At 42.2% G+C, this 16862-nt stretch overlaps 1 protein-coding gene across 1 annotated transcript; it reads left to right on the top strand.

Moving 5' to 3' along the window:
* Window positions 1-1045: 1045 nt before the first annotated feature.
* On the top strand, window positions 1046-13989 carry LOC121300240 (ATPase MORC2A-like; the record flags this gene model as incomplete). The annotated part of the gene is made up of 26 exons (XM_041228738.1): window positions 1046-1143; window positions 1343-1377; window positions 1585-1653; window positions 2178-2268; window positions 2695-2803; window positions 3012-3171; window positions 3709-3820; window positions 4203-4328; window positions 4492-4571; window positions 4700-4782; window positions 4946-5031; window positions 5469-5609; window positions 5739-5893; window positions 6182-6310; window positions 6628-6733; window positions 6833-6965; window positions 7091-7171; window positions 7508-7831; window positions 8688-8945; window positions 9583-9798; window positions 10420-10480; window positions 10881-11022; window positions 11264-11449; window positions 11799-11892; window positions 12108-12296; window positions 12387-13989. Coding segments are annotated over 26 exons (3333 nt in total), but the record flags the coding sequence as incomplete, so codon positions are not given.
* Window positions 13990-16862: the final 2873 nt, after the last annotated feature.

Below are 16862 nucleotides of genomic sequence, written 5' to 3'. Positions count from 1 at the left end.
GTCATAGTTTAGCTGTTAAGGCTAAGGCTAAGGCTGATCCAGCCAGGGTATCATCAGGCTTTACAGAGATCTAGCGCTGTGTGTCATCGACATAGCAGTGAAAGTTACCCAGCCTTGTGTAGAGCCTTTGGGAATGGCACAGGCAACCGATGAAAATCAAGACAGAGTCTCCTAATGAAACAAATTGCTGTCTGTTAGTGAGATATGAATTGAACCACTTTAAGACAATACCGGACAATCCAACCCAACTTATTAAAGAATTAAAGTGGTATGGTCCACTGTATCAAATGCAGCACTTAAATCTAAAAGAACAAGAATAAATACACAGCTAGAGTATTCACTTAACAGTAGATTGTTCACCACTCTGATGGGTACAGTCTCTAATGTGCGAAGAACCAAACCCGACCGAACCTTTTCAATCACTTTGTTACCCTCAAGAAATGAATTCAGCTAGTTTGCTACTACGATTTTCTAGAACCTTAGCTAGAAATGGCAGATTTGAAATAGTTCTCTAATTGCTTAAAGCAGCAGGGTCTAGGTTTGGTTTCTTAAGCAGAAGTTTAACCACAGCCATTTCTGAGGCAGAGGGAACTACTCTTGATGTCAGTGAACTGTTTATTATATACAAGATAATTTCACTCATCGTTAAAAACTGATTTTACAATTTTGGTTGGAATTGGATCCAACAGGCAAGTGGAAGAATTAAGTTGCATTATTGAGCTCTTGTACTGTAATCTGGGAGAAAGGATTCCATAGCAAAACTAGTCTGATTACCCTGCATATTCAAAGGAGAGGACATTTGATTCCTAATATTACTAATCTTATTTTGAAAGCAATTGTTTTTGGATATTCCTGTTGCAGTTGCCTTTGTGGGGACCTCTCCAGCCGTCAAGCAATTTGCATCATCAACTGTCTGCTTCTTTGCATGACAATACAGTTCACAGTCCCTTTGTTTTGAAATGTGCCAAATATTTACATTAGTTGGTGATGTTTATAAGGTGATTTCTGCCACATCAGACTTGCTTCTGGTGCAGGTTTAATGTAACATCTTCCAGCTGTTCAGGTGAAAGCTCCCTCTCTCTTTTGCAGTACCACTCATGAGTTCCTGTTTGGAGCCCTTGCTGAGCTGGTGGATAATGCAAGGTACAGATATTTACTGCACTTGAGATTGTTTGTTTGTTTTTTCTTTCCTGCAGAAGGCCACCAGATTTCAAAAAGTGTTGAGAGAAGTTTTTTTAAATGTGAAATATTATAAGGAAACCCCTCCCAAACAGAAACTGTAAGTCTGTTGTATCATTCCACACGACTACAGCATCTGATTAAGTGCTTTCCCTCTTTGCAGAGACGCTGAGGCCACAAGAATTGATATCTACACCGGTAAGATCCAGACTTTGAGATTTATTATTTTTTTGTTTTGCTTTAAGCATTATGTTCTCAGTGTGTTCCAATATTCATCAGCCAACTAAACTGAAGCATAACGATTTAAATCACAAAACTGTGCAATTACTCTTTGTATTAAATAATAAAGGATGGATGTGATATGATGTGATTATACTGAGAGATGTGTGTTTTGCTCGTTTCCAGAGAAGAAGCCGGAGTTGCGGGGCGGGTACACGCTGTGTTTCCTTGATGACGGGACTGGAATGGACCCCAGTGAGTAGAACAGGTTTTGTGTGTAAACTCTGATCCCTGTGACAATTTTTGATATGCCCTGAAGACTGTGCCTATAATCCTGGGTGTGGGTAGAGACACCTGGATCTCCAAAGAAACCAGTTTATATATTCAAGTTGCATGCTAAATGTCCCTTTCTCTCAATAAGTCAGCGGGAGAACTGTGCCGGGAGTCATTAACAGCAGTTTGGACAGAAACTATGAACTTTAACGTTCTGTGCCTTTTGCTGCAGTGTAAAATCTGTTTGAAAGTACTGTAGTTGAGTACAGTCTTCAGGATTGTATTACGTTCAGGGGGAAATGTAGCACGTCTAAAGCTTTTCTTTCTCAAAAAGTTATTTAAATCCACACCTATATTACCTGGAAGCCATACTGTGGTGAATCAGTGTTGCTTGCACATAGATATGATTGATTTGTGGTTAGCACTGCTTAAAGGAGCATGGAGAGTAGCATTTGGGATCCTAAAATACTCCTCTAACTCCTTTTATATCATTTTCTCTTTGCCAGGCGAAGCAACCCATGTGATCCAGTTTGGAAAATCCAGCAAAAGGTCCCCAGAGTCGACGCAGATCGGGCAGTACGGCAACGGATTGAAATCGTAAGACCTGTTCCTTTCGAGGGATGAAACGGTCTATGTATATTAATATGTATATCTGTGCACATTTGTATTTATTTTTCAGACACTAAAACTATTTGATCCATTTTCCTTGCGGTAGTCTTTCTGTAAAGTTACTTGCATTCAAATCTGCTTGTTGTGTGACTGCGCAAGCCCACTGTAGTCTGATGCTCATATTAGCTAAGTGGAACACCGACTTAGCTGACGTAGTCTGGGGGTAAGTCTGGATATGCGTAGCAGTTTTACTTATAAACAGGGATTTTGTTAGGGACAGGGCTGGGGCTTGAACACAAACCTAGACTAGCCTATGGGTCCTCTCTGTGCTATGTGAGGCTTCTGCCCAGCACTCAGTAAAGTGATTAGGGGTTGTGAGACTAATTTATCTGCTTCTTGTCGTCCTGGTAACAGGGGTTCAATGCGAATCGGGAAGGACTTCATCCTTTTCACAAAGAAAGAGAACAAGATGACCTGCCTGTTCTTGTCTCGTACGTTTCACGAGGAGGAGGCAATTGATGAGGTGAGCATGCATTTCAGAGGAGCCATTTCTTCAGCTAATGTTTATATTAACCAGGGTATTTTCAATCTGAATGCAGAGCTTGAGGAAACAGACATGCAAGTTTATTGTAGATCTTTTCTTCTAATGGGATGTTTCTTGTGTTCCGAGCAGCTGCCCGTGGTTCAGAATCACACACGTGCTCTAACTGTGTTCGTTCTGGTCTTTCCAGGTGATTGTTCCACTCCCTACATGGAGCTGCAAAACCAAGCAGCCAATCACAGACAACCCTGAGAAATTTGCAATTGAAACAGAACTGATATACAAATACTCCCCTTTTAAATCGGAAGCACAGGTCATGGAGCAGTTTAATAAAATCGAAGGGGACAGTGGTAAGCTGCTTCTTTCTCTTCACTGTCCACACTATGTATTCAGAGTTTTTTTTAGCTGTCAGGACTACATAAACTAAACTATTAGTATTTTATAAACCTGTTCAGAGCTAAAGAAACCAAGACAAACATGTGAAGTACAGTAACATTCTTTTAATATCTGTACCTTAGAGGTTTCTTGATAAACATGAAATGTTATGTATCCAGCTATTCTCTTAAATCGCACTGCTTGGAACAGGTGATTGTTTTGCCTGATGGAAAACTAGAAATTCAACCTATCAAGTGCCATTGTCTTACTTTGTAACTTTTTTTTGAGCATTTTAACTGGCACCTACCTGTTTTTTTCTCTAAATATATTGCTACGATAGCTTTCTCTAATTTTGTTAACTGCAAAAGTTAAGTCTAAATGTAATGTATCGAATTACAGAAATAGAGCTTGTGTTCTGTTTTTTCTACTTGCTTGCATTCTAAGTTGCTTGCTTGATGAAGTTCAGTAACGCCAGTGCAGTCCCATGACCCAGCTACTTGTTCTCTACCCAGGGACGCTGGTTATCATCTATAACCTCAAGCTGATGGACAATCACGAGACAGAGCTGGACATCACTTCTGATCCCCAGGACATCCTGATGGCTGGGACCCCTTTGGAGGGAGTGTGAGTTCCTTGGGGGGAGGGTAGATCATTCCATGAAAACGGGACAATAGTTCACTGATAAAGCTTCGATATCAGACTTCAGGCAAGCCCAAGTTTTTTTGTGTCGATGTTATTACATTTTAATTTGTCAAAGTCCTGGGCTTTCAGTTGTTTGGTATCGTTGACTCTTCTATTGTAAAATAATATATTTTTATGGAATGGCCCAGTGGGTGATGCTCACTGTGGTGTTGTGGTTCTGCTTACAGGAAATTGTTTCTAAGTGGTGTGTGTTATTCAAATATTATAACGACCTCACTATGCAAATATGGTATAGAAGTTCCACCTCAGGCCTGCAATCCCGCCCTTCTTTATCCTTAATTTTCCCTTATGTCCCATTCCTCAGGAAACCTGAGAGGCGATCCTTCCGAGCCTATGCTGCGGTTCTGTATATCGACCCCCGAATGAGGATCTTTATCCAGGGCATCAAAGTCAGGACCAAGCGACTCTCCAGCTGCCTTTACAAACCAAGGTAAGATCCTAACCAAAATCGCTTGTTGTGTCTGCTGAGGTACTACACTATGCCTCATGTACTGCACTGCCCCGAGTTATTGAGTTATTACACTGCTGCTGCAACTTTAACTCCATCACACAGATCTCCTGAGAAACGCTTACATCTTGCATTCTTTCTGCAGGATGTATCGATACACATCAACACGTTTCAAAACCCGGGCAGAGCAGGAGGTGAAAAAAGCTGACCATTTGGCAAAAGTTGGTACGTACCCCTATAATCATGACAAAGAATACCCCCAGTAACATATTTCCTTGAATCGATGTTTGCAGAAATACTGATTCTCTATTAATTGAATTGGAAACAAACTAAATCCTTTTTCTTTTTTCCAGCGGAAGAGAAGGCGAGAGAGGCAGAGAGCAAAGCTCGAGCGCTGGAGCTCAAACTGGGAGGAGATCTTGCAAGGGAGGCCCGGGTAACTAGGCGTTTAATTGGTGTCCCTGTCTCTTACTCTTACGACCGCATGCCTTTCCTTCAATGCCTTTCCTAGCTGTGACACTCTGCTGTGTGTAAACACTGCATTAGGAGTTTGGTTATTCTCTTTTGCATTGATGTGACCCCCAATTCTTGTCTTCCAGGCGCTGCTGCGGAAGGCACAGGATGCTGCTGTGATGCTGCGCAGGGAGGCGGATATGAAGAAGCGAATACAGGAGGCCAAGCAAAGGTGAGGCTTTGCCCTGATACTGGCCGTAATACTGACCTTATTCAGAGCACACTTAGCATAGCGCACTGCCCGTTTTGATTTCAGTAGTTATTTTAGCTAGACTTCCACTACCAAATTGAGACTTGTTCAACACGCAATGGCTTAGGTACATTCTACACAATACCTGGCTTTGGTTATCTTAAGCAGCAGCTTTAGAAAAGCGTGTTCATCACTTTTATGAATGTGTTCTTTAGAGCAAAATTAGATGACAGAACTCTACACTACATCACAAAGAACTCCTCCTTTAGTAGAAACCTGGAAATAGTTTCAGCAGGTAATGACTTCTCTCTTGACAAGACGCATAGCGTGGTGTCATTTCACAGCACCTTCCAGTGTTTGCTTCCTACTTGCTTCGCTGTCAGTCTTAATCCTGCCCACCCTCACTCTCTCCCTCCCAGAGCCCTGAAGGAGCCCAAAGAGCTGTGTTTTATTTTTGGGGTTAACATCGCCCAGCGAGAGCTAGATGGGATGTTTGTGCACAACTGCAGCCGGCTCATCAAGATGTACGAGAAGGTGGGGCCGCAGCTTGAGGGAGGAATGTGAGTATCTCTGGGAGCCAGGGAAACAGATGCCCCAGAATAGGGCTTTTTTTCATTGTAAAAATATGAATTTATTAATACAAAAGTTTACGAATTGAGTTTGAGTTAATTTTGTTGTATATTCTGCAGGGCGTGTGGAGGGGTGGTGGGTGTGGTTGACGTCCCTTATCTGGTGCTGGAGCCCACGCACAACAAGCAGGACTTTGCTGACAACAAAGAGTACCGACACCTACTGAGGGCTATGGGAGACCACCTGGCACAGTACTGGAAAGACATCGGCATCGGTAAGGGGCATCCCTGGCCAGCAGTGTGTGTGCTTAATGAACACTTGTGGCGCTACTGGCTGTAGTTGGTTTTGTTTGTGCACAGCCTTGGAAGATCACATACGTCATGTGAATTAGAACTTATGGCAACATGCTGATTTCAGAATTCCTTCTCGAAATATATAATTTAAGCTATTTATGTATCGACAGATTCCTTAAATTACCTTGTGCCTTTTTGTTTCTTTAATGATTTGGAGACAGTTGCAAAGTTCTCTGCTAATTTTTCCTGCTCTTTCTTGACTCTTGCAGCCCAGAAGGGGATTGTTAAATTCTGGGACGAGTTTGGTTACTTGTCGGCCAATTGGAATCAGCCTCCATCCAGTGAAGTTCGCTACAAGCGGCGGAGAGCCATGGAGATCCCAATCACCATCCAGTGCGGTAGGTACACATTGGGGGCTTTCTACTAGCTGGGCGTTGCTTGTAGTCCCTGTGGTGTAGGAAATAACATAAAGGGCTCCCTACCACCTACAAAGAGAATGATAGCATTGAGATGCTGCTGCAAGACCTTTGGGACAGTTCTGACCAATCACAAGATCAAGTCCTGAAGTATTTGATCCACGCAGTAGGAAGATTTATTCCCAAGAATATCTATTGTTGTCTTTAATTGAGGGATAGAAGTTGAGGACTGTGTGCCGTGGAGTTGTTGTACAGAGGTGGCTGCCTCAGATTCACTCTGGCATTTCCTTCCTCCTCAGACAAGTGTTTGAAGTGGCGCACCCTCCCGTTCCAGATACAGGCTGTTGACAAAGTGTACCCCGATTCATGGGTCTGCTCCATGAATCCGGATGGCACACAGGACAGGTAAAGATGAAGTGCATCTTTTTTAATTCTTGTGAATGTTCAGGTGTTTTTGTTTTGTTTTTCTTGCATTTATTTGTTGTCATTCTTTTCCCAAACCAGGTGTGATGCTCTCGAGCAGAAGCCGAACCTTCCTGTCGGAACGCTGAAGAAAGATACAAAATCTACAGAGGACAAACAAAAACAGCTCACTGAGAAAATTCGCCAGCAACAGGAGAAACTGGAAGCTATGCAGGTATTTTGTTTTTCTGTTGACCAGGGGAGCTGTAAGTAAAGGAGTGTAGATTCTGCCAGTATCAAAGGGAAATCAAATGAACACAAGAGGGATAAATATATTTAGTGCTTTTGTGCGTCTCTCAGAAAACTACAACGGTCCGATCCAACGCAGACCTGAAAAACCTGCCGCTGGAGGACGGCACGAGACCGGCAGCGGAGACACAAGTATTGAGATTTCATTTTCTGAATATTTTTTTTTTTTTATTATTATTTAATCAGGCTAGGATAAAGTAGTCCCTCCTCTTCCTGTTCTCGCAATTTAAAAAAACTTAAATGTAGGAAAGTGGAAAAATGTGTTTATTTAAAAAATAAATAAATAAAAAAGATGTCTGTCTTGATATGATAATAGTTTCTTGTTTTGTATCTTATTCAAATAGGACCTATGGTGTTAATGGAAGAACCTCTACCAGTGGGTTTTATATTAACTAACTTTTTTAATGGAACCGTTAGAGCAAGCCCAGTCTCTGGGTCAGATATGAGGATGTTTGTATCTTTTCTCAGGCTCCCCGAACCTCTGAAAAATTACAGCGGCCTCGCTCTCCTCCACTGCCCACTATGATCAAAAATGCTCCTAGCCGCCCCCCTCTGTCCAAACCACCTCCCCTGAGCAAGAAACCCACTCCAATCCAGATCCAAAAACCAGCTCCCACATCCCAGGCCCGTCCAGCACTTGCCAAGAAAGAGGAGGTCAGCAAGGGACGTGCCAGTGCAGTAAAGGCAGCGCCACCCCCTCATAAACCAGCACCACCCACCCCCAGGACTGCAGTGGCCAAACCCCCTACCCGCCCCACCACTCCGAGGGGCCCACCAGCCCGCACTGCACAGGTAAGACGGAGAAGCACACCGTGAATATACTCAACAATGCTGATAGGTTTACGGATTTTTTAATTCAAAATATACAAAATATTAAACAATTTGTGTAGATGTCGAAACAAGCAATGTTTTTTATAACTGTTTCTACAAAAATATGGAAGCAGCTGTCTGAACATGCCATGTCTTGCCTTTTTAAAGCGACTTATGATTTTAGGCCAGTGGTATTCACTCACTCTGTCTATTCCAGTATAGGATATTGTTCCATTCAGGTCTTTCATACTACTGAACTGAAAACCAGAGTTCCATTAATTCATTCAAGCTAGATTCTGCAATGCTCAATTTAATAATTAAGGACTGGTGTCAGATACAACAGTTCCCAGCGTACAAAACTTCCCAGTATGGCTTCCAGTTCTATCGCATTGTTCTTTCAATGAAATGTCGGCTAATATTTATTGGGAGACGTGTAAAACACGTAGCTACTATTTATTTATTTATAAATAAAACAAATGGTGAATAAGATGTGTGTTTGAAAGTGATTACATTTATTTGTCCATATTTTATTGTGTGTGTATTCAACAGGATATCTGTAATTACAGAACAACTAGCTGAACCGGGCAGCTGTGAAAGGGAGGGATGCTGGGAAATTAAGTTTTTAGTTTTCACGTTAATGCTGAAGCGCAGCTTTCCTTAAGTTCTGATGTAAAAAGGAAGTGATGGAACAGGAGGCCATAGTGGGAAGGTTTGTATCCGACACCGGGTTGGAAAAAAGTCCTAGACAGTAAAGAGGCAATAGAGAGTACCACTGATCTAGACAGTGGTTTAGTGTATACTTTTATTTATTGTTTCTATACCTTTTTTGTATTTCCAGAGTACAGTGAAACAGGCAGCAGCATCTGGCAGCAAACGCAAGAGGACTGATCTTGAAGCAGAGAGCAGCGATGAGGAGGATGAAGAAGAAGATGATGAGGAGGAGGGGGAGGAGGAAGAGGAGCCACAGCCCAAGAAAACGAAACTGGCTGCAGCTACTCCACAGCGAGGGAAAGCAGCCGTGTCGAAGCCGGAGCAGAAGCGCGGGCGTGTGACAGAGCTGAGAGCCCAGACTGCAGACGGCAGCGTCGTGGTGGAGGTACAGCACAGATACTCTGAAACTCCAGTCCAGTGGGTCTCCATCTTGGTTCTCGGACTCCTGGGCAGCACTGGGTTTATGTGTTAATCGGTGCATGTATCAGATGCACTCCGTCTAATAGGAGACTGTAATACTGAAACAAGAACCAAGACTGTAGGGTACTCGCTGAAAGCAAGAAGCCTGTTCTTTGGCAACCTTTTTTTAATAATGTAGTTGTCGTTTAAGATGGACTTGCCGGTATATATTTTAAGGTAAAACGTGGTATTATTTAACATACAAACATGTACAAACATTTGCACTGATGAATGTATTACCAGATGCATTTATCTACTTGACTGGTTTTTGAGGCTTTTTTAATAATTGGCTTTACCATGGTGGGGGTGAGGAGGGTGAATGAATAATGTGCTTTTCTCTAATGAACATTTCATTTTAAGTCTGCATCCACTAATTTTGTTATCCTTTTGCAAGCCGGATTTTATAAGCACATTTGCCAAGACCAGTCTTTTATTCTTCAGCAAATTATCACATTTCATGTTGTGGTGATGGTGGTATCCAAGGATTAAATTTACTGTGTCCCTGTAGTGGCAGAACAGCCCCCGCTGACGACATGTGCAATTTCCTTTCCTTGAATTTGCAGAGTGCACAGAAGCAGATGGCCAGTGCTCAGCGGAGAAACCTTCCTCCTGCAGAAAGCAGTGAGGAGGAAAAGGAGGTGGTGAACACCAAAAATTACAAAATGGTGGCTGCAACTGCGCCCCAAGTAGCGAAAGCTGTTGTGTCCAAACCTGAGCCTAAGCTTGCTGCAGTCCTGGAGTCAAGTGTTTGGAAAGCAGAAAGCAGCACGGTGGTGGAGGTACACGCAGCCCTCTGACTGGCTCCTTGTTCTTAATATTCACTTGGAAGGCAGTTGCCTTCACATAACTGCACCATTGCCCCTTTTGTGGTAACCAACCACTTTCCTCATGCAGTCTACAAAAGTATAAATTATAGATTTAAGCAAGCACAGACTGAATTGTACAGGTCATGTAGTATGAAAACAGTTGCTCAGTCATTTTGACGAATACAAAATAACAAGTTATGTAAAAGCTACGCAGATTTTGGAGATTTTTTTCTTCAAAGATTTCAGTTGGTTCTGTTTCTAGATCAACTTGAAGGTCAAAGGATTGTATCCTTGAACTGTTTTCAAAAGAAACTTGTAGAATTTAGAAGCATCTGAGCCCTCCTCATCCTCCAGATCAGGTAGGCAATAAGACGCAGTGAACAGGGATTACGCAAAGGTTTGGTTGATTTAGGGCTCTTATGTTCCCAACTGTTTTTCATTTCACAGAATTAACTGTGTTACTGCGGTTGTGGCTTCATTACAGTTATAATTAATGCAGGTTACAAAGGATGGCTGACTGGTTCTCCAAGTATTGTTCCCTATATCCCTTTCTGTGCAAATGGTGCCTTTAATACTTGCTTCCATTATTTGCAGATCACAGACAGCCCTGACGAGGAGGAAGAGGAAGTGTTGGATCTGAAGAGAGCTCAGAAAGGTGAGCCTGGGGTGATAGGTCAAGCGCTAGAGGTTTCTTTGTGGAGCTCCAGAAATGTGGATTTCCCTTTGCTATGTTTTCAAATTTTCTCTTCTCTCTAGCACCCTTTACCTATTCAGCCCTGTTGAGAGCAATATAATAATCCAATGTACAGTTACTGCTACTTTTAAATTTGATTGTGCTTAAAATGATCTTATGCATTGAAAGCAAATTAAAGAGAAAGTTGTTAATTGCATGATTTTGGTCTGAGGATATGGGTTATTTTCTTGAGTTCCTTGGCGGTTTTATGACCCAGTTAGAACTTTTCAATTCTACCGTTTTGGAAGACTTGTCCTGGGATAATGGCAATTTGCCTGTTGACTGTAGTAAATCACTGACTCGTATTTACTCTCCTTCAAAGACAAAGGGCTCTTGGTGGAGGTGAAGGTGAATAAAGAGTGGTTCACAGGCCGTGTCACTGCAGTGGAGGCTGGGAAGCAGGGCATGCGATGGAAGGTGAAGTTTGATTATGTCCCGACCACTACAACCCCACGTGACAGATGGTAAGGAACCGTGGAAACAGAAAGGCTGCTTCCCGCGCTTGTGTTTCTAATGTTTTTGAGACGCAATTGTCTGCATTTAAGGCCAAACTTTGTTCTGGCATGCCTGATGCAGCATTTACTAAGGGCTAGAACAATTCATAAAAATACATTGTCCCCAGAAATGTGATGTGTTATAAGTCTCTGTTGGGACTTCTTTCCTAAGTGTTTAAGGCTTTGAAGTCTTGTTTTGCTGTGCCCATAGGGTGCTGAAGAACAGTGAGGATGTACGTTTGATGAGACCCCCCTCCCCTGAATCACAGACCCCTGACACTCTTCAAGGGGGCGAGGAGGAGGAAGAGGAGGGTGCAGCTGCCAGGAGAATGGAGCCTGACACCACCCAGCCAGCTGCCAGCAGGGAGACCACAGAGAGCCTTGTTACCATGATGAGGTATGTGCAGGGAATAGAGTGGTGCAGAGATTCTTGCAACACCTTCCTAGGTTGATCATTTATAAAATCTGTACTGTTACTTTTGATCATCTCCTCTGGTTGATAGGAATTTAGGAGATTAGGTAGTTAACAATAAGATAACCACCTAACTATATAAACTCCCTCTTTTTATATATGTTAAAACAATCTTCAAATCTCCTTGGGGTACAAATAAGAATATGCTAGTATATTCCCAGCTTCCAGAAATACTTAGGCCAGTGGTACTTTATTACAGACAGGATTGTAATTGTACTGTACTGAACTGTTCACTTGGTAGTGATGTTCATTCTGTTTGGTTTCACTCTTGCAGGACGTTTCTAAGATATTTCTTTCCCCCAAATTTCCGGATCCCGAAGGAGGATGTCAACAGCATGTCAGCAGAGGAACTGGTGGCTTTTCCAATGGTATGAAGTGTCAAGGGTGTGGGGAGCCTAAAGAGTAGCAAGTGTGGGGAGAGTCTGTGTGAGACAGTAACCGTAGCTAAGAAACTGTTATTTGTCTTGGAGAATATAACACAGTGGGCTCAGTGACCCTCTTATGACCAGTTCATTGCTATAAAGGGCAGCACTCTGTATGTGATGAAACCAAGCTTTAAGTCCCTGTTTTGTGTGCTGAACAGAAAGAGTATTTCCAGCAATATGAGGTGGGGCTGCAGAGCCTGTGTAACTCATACCAGACGAGAGCGGATGCACGGACACGAGTAGTGGAGGAGAAGAGTAACAGCGCTGAGGCAAGGCTCCGTGAAGCTGAGGAGAAGCTGCAGAAACTAAGAACCAACATAGTGGCTCTGCTGCAGAAGGTTCAAGAGGTAGGAGTTGGTGGTGGTCTTGGTTTGGGGGTTTATTGTGTTACAGTACCTGAAACTCTGTGCTTCACTTTGTTTTTTCCTACTCCTCAGGATATTGATATCAACACAGATGATGAGTTAGATGCCTACATTGAAGACCTGCTCACCAAAGGGGATTAACCCAGTTGTCTTCGGGCTTACTGATATCCTACAGCAGCTGACACACAACACAACAAACCCAAAATGGTTCTCATTTGAACCACTTTTACTACCTAACAGACCATACTGTGTCTTCCTAATGGTTCTGTGATTCCAGGGATTATTTGTTAACAGCACTGGAGGGTTTTCCTGCTCATTAAAGTGAAGGGGGGTGACTGCCCTGAAATATGGAGAAAGGGTAACGGCGCCTGCGCACTACTCTCTTTTGTTTTGCCCCCCTAGGATTTCTGTACATTCTGGTCAATTGCATAATGATTACCCCCTTTACAAAGGCCAGCACAACCTGGTAGACTGAAGGATTAGGAGGATTTTTTTTTTGTTCTTTTCAATTTACCTGGAGTCAAGATCTGTATGAAACTTGAACATCAGGGATTACTTCTCCTTAATATTCCCTCGGTGTAAACTAGGGTAAAATATAATTGTATTTAACAGATATTTTTAACGGACAAAGTATACATTTAACAACATGATGGAAGGTGTGGTGCTACCTTGGACCAGTGGTTTGAACAGGAGAATCTCTGAACAGTTTGAAGCAGTATGTCCTTCACCCCCCAAGAGTAGGTAAGGGTGTGATTAAGAGGTTACAAAGACCTAGAATGCCAACAAACCTGGAGGAATGTACAGAAATGCATGACAACAGTGGGACCGCAAGACCTTTTTCTAACCCTGTTTCAGTTTTGGGTTAAATATGGGCCTGCCTGTATTTCATTAACCCTCCTAGACCCTCCTCTGTTTAATTTTAACTTTCACAAAGGTGATGGAGCATGCATGATGCACACTTCTGCTTGGACCTCCATGTAATGTGCAGAACTGAACTTGTTGGAGGACTTCTTTACAATTGCAGTAAATAACATGACAAGGGTCCTACCCATCTTCAGAAGAACTGTTCGATTACTTCACCAGTAATTTTACTTATGTTGGTTTTTTGTTTTAGAAGTATGCAGATTTCAGAGAATGTAAGAAAATATTTTTGGTGGACTGTTTATTTTCCAATTTTTATGGGATTTCTTTGTTCTGTAATTGCAAACTGTCCTACGGACAGTTATTTTAAAACTGAGAAAAAAGGGTTAATGATTTGTTTCAGTAAATTGTCTGGTTTGTTTGTTTTGAGAGACCAGGCGTTGTGTATTTGTTTTTTTTTGTTTTTTTTTTGTCTCTTCAGAAAACCCAGCTGCACTCACCCACAATGACTGTTAACCCACCTCCCTCCTTGACCAGTACATGCTTTAATAGAATGGGGGCATACATGCTCAAACTTGATCTTAGTCTTGTTCAGAAAAGCTGTACAGTGCTAGTTTGACACCACAAACAAATAACAAACTTGCAATCAACGATGATACAATTCAAAGACAACATAGGAAAATAACTGGTGTATTATTGCCAATTTAACCAGTTTAATATGTCATGTTTACTGAGTCCTTTTTAAATATTAAGTATTATTTCATCAGAGATGTGTTGTAATATTGAAAGCGCCTGCTTTGAAGACAGTTACGGGAAAAGATAAAGTCAGTGTTGATGCTGCAGCCAGACAGGAGAAGAGAAATTCAAAGCACTATAGCAAAATCTACAAGTGTGCTGTGGCATATTTAATGATGTTTACAACTGTTTAAAAGTATTTAATTGAACCAATGAAACCTCCACGCTGGTTCTAAGGTAGTTAATGCTTTTATACCAGGTGTAGAATTACCATATACAATATGGCAGATGCATTTGTACAGGTCATAGAAATGATGGTGCTTTACGAAGTCAAAAGCACGGTGTAGGTGGTATAGAAATGCACAGTCTTGAAACTGAAAATCTTTAATTGGAGTACAGTTACTGTGAATGGCAGTGATGCATCAGACACTCAGATTGTAGGCAGGGACACAGTACAACAAAAGTATTCCGGCAACAGTGTTTTGTAGCTTCAGCAATGGAGTGTTTGGAAGAACAGAGAACAGTTGCTTAAATCAAGCTTCAAGCTAGCAGAAGCACAAATCAGAATAGCAGCGTCAACAGTTAGCCTTAACCTTCCACCATTTGTCAGATGTCAGCAATATTTTAGCACAGGAGATTGTCAGAAGACGTGGGATTCAAAGACAAAAAGACTTGACAGTTAATGTGGAATTAATCAGCAACAGGAATAGCAAGGGAGGAAGAGAAACCTTGCCTGGAAAGAAGTCATTTTTTTCATATGGCTTTTGAAAAGCAACGGGCTACAGTTGAAATATTAGTTTTTATAAGCCATTCCACGGCATCCTGGGTAGCTGTGTGGAGTCCGCTTGTTTCGCCAGAATGCGTGTGTATTGGGCAATCATCAGTGATGTGCCTGGGTTGCACCTCACTGCATTTGCAACTTGGTGAGTCCTTTATCTTCCTTTTATGGAATATCCACACCTCCCATTTGCTGTTTGGACACGGTCCACTGGGCAAGGAGAAACTAGGCTTTTCCTTCGTAGGAACTTCAATAAAGTCCTTTTTTTGGATAACGCTATTTTCTCACATCTCAGGCTGTTGGGCGGCGGGGGTCCTTTCCGGCTGACAGAAGAGTCAAGGCATGAATGAGTAATTGAAGAAGAGACAGGAGTGGTGAAGGCCCTGGAAGATACTAGATGGGTTGTAAAGCCCAGAATGAAGTGGACTACAAGGAATCAAACCATCTGGCATGTAGGGGGCTTACTGACAGCATTATGAGGAAGAGTGAAATAAATCTTGCAACCAATGTGCATGACAGTGGAAAAAATTCAGATTATGATGAAAAACTAATGTTTATACAATTGAAGTGTATTAAATGCAAAGTGTAGCCTATGGCACACCGCAGCTCATTGAAATTACAGTTGTAGACCCTGTCCATACAAACTGTTTCCTGTATAACATTCAAGAACTCTACCACCTGCTCTTACTCCTCATTTCCACTGCTGGCTGTGGCTGGCCAAGAAAAATGCATTTCGGTGCTTTTTCCAACCGTGGCCATCCTTAGAAGTTATTGTCCTATGTCCAAAAGGTCACTGGTGGATTGTGGGATGGTATTGTGATGTGTTTTAACCACTTCAACAGCATGACATACGCACATACGTCAAATGAAAACCTACTTACAGTAGCATGCTGTACCTGCGTACGTCAAGTTTCCTGTTCTATTCTATGAGCGGTTTCTGAGGCTAATATTTCAGGTTTCATTCCCTAATGCAGTGCTGGTACTGTGGATTGTGCAATGGAAGTCGGGGAAGGTCGTGACATTTGTATCCAATTACCTGTGTGCTTTTGAGATATATTGCGGGAAGCCATTCAACTTTTACAAGTGTCTCTCAAAAGTATTATGTTACAACATGGAATCAAAATGGGTTTAATTAGGAGTTTTCTAAGGTGTTTCACATGATTTCAGGTTAAATACACCTGGCTCTGGGAGGTCCCACAGTTGGTTAGTACATATCCTAACAAAAAATACATCATGAAGACGAAAGAACATTCAAAGCAAATATGGAATAAGGTTCATCAAAAACACCAATCGGATAAGATATAAGAACATCTCCAAGGCACTGAATATCCCCTGGAGCATAGTAAAGTCCATTATTAAGAAATGGAGAGAATATGGCATAACTGTGAATCTGTTTAGAACAGGCCGTCCTCAACAACTGAGTATCCGGGCGAGAAGGGCACTAGTCAGGGAGGCCACCAAGAGGCTTATGGCAACTCTAAAGGAGTTACAGTCTTCCACGGCTGAGCTAGGAGACGCTGTGCATAGGGCAACAATAACTCGGGTGCTTCACAAAACTGGGAGAGTGGCAAAAAGAAAGCCATTGTTGAAAAAAACTTGCATCAAATCTCAGCTCGAGTTTGCCAAAAGGCATGTGGGAGACTCTTGAGACCAAGTGGAAGATGATTCTATGGTCTGATGAGACCAAAATAGAGCTTTTTGGCCTCAGTTAAACGCTATGTTTGGCGCAAACCTAACACTGCCCATCATCCTGAGAACACCATCCCTACTGTGAAGCATGGTGGTGGCAGCATCATGCTATGGGAATGCTTCTCTGCATCAGGGCCTGGAAAGCTTGTGAAGATAGATGTCAAAATGGATGCAGCAAAGTACAGAGAAATCCTGGAGGAAAACCTGATGAAGTCTGCTAGAGACCTGGGACTTGGGAGAAGATTCATCTTCCAGCAGGACAATGACCCCAAACATATAGCCAAAGCCACACTAGAGTGGCTTAAAAACAAAAAGGTCAGTGACCTGGAGTGCCCCAGTCAAATCCTGGACCTCAATCCAATTGAGAATATGTGGAAAGAGTTGAAAATTGCTGTTGACCAACGGTTCCCATCCAAGTTGATGGAGCTTGAGCAATTTTGTAAAGAAGAATGGGCAAAAATTGCACTGTCCAGATGTGCAAAGCT

Source organism: Polyodon spathula, chromosome 25 (assembly GCF_017654505.1).
Source record: "Polyodon spathula isolate WHYD16114869_AA chromosome 25, ASM1765450v1, whole genome shotgun sequence".
Lineage (NCBI taxonomy): Eukaryota > Metazoa > Chordata > Actinopteri > Acipenseriformes > Polyodontidae > Polyodon > Polyodon spathula.
Note: the sequence above shows the minus strand (reverse complement) of the source record. Positions and strands in the feature narration are given on the sequence as shown.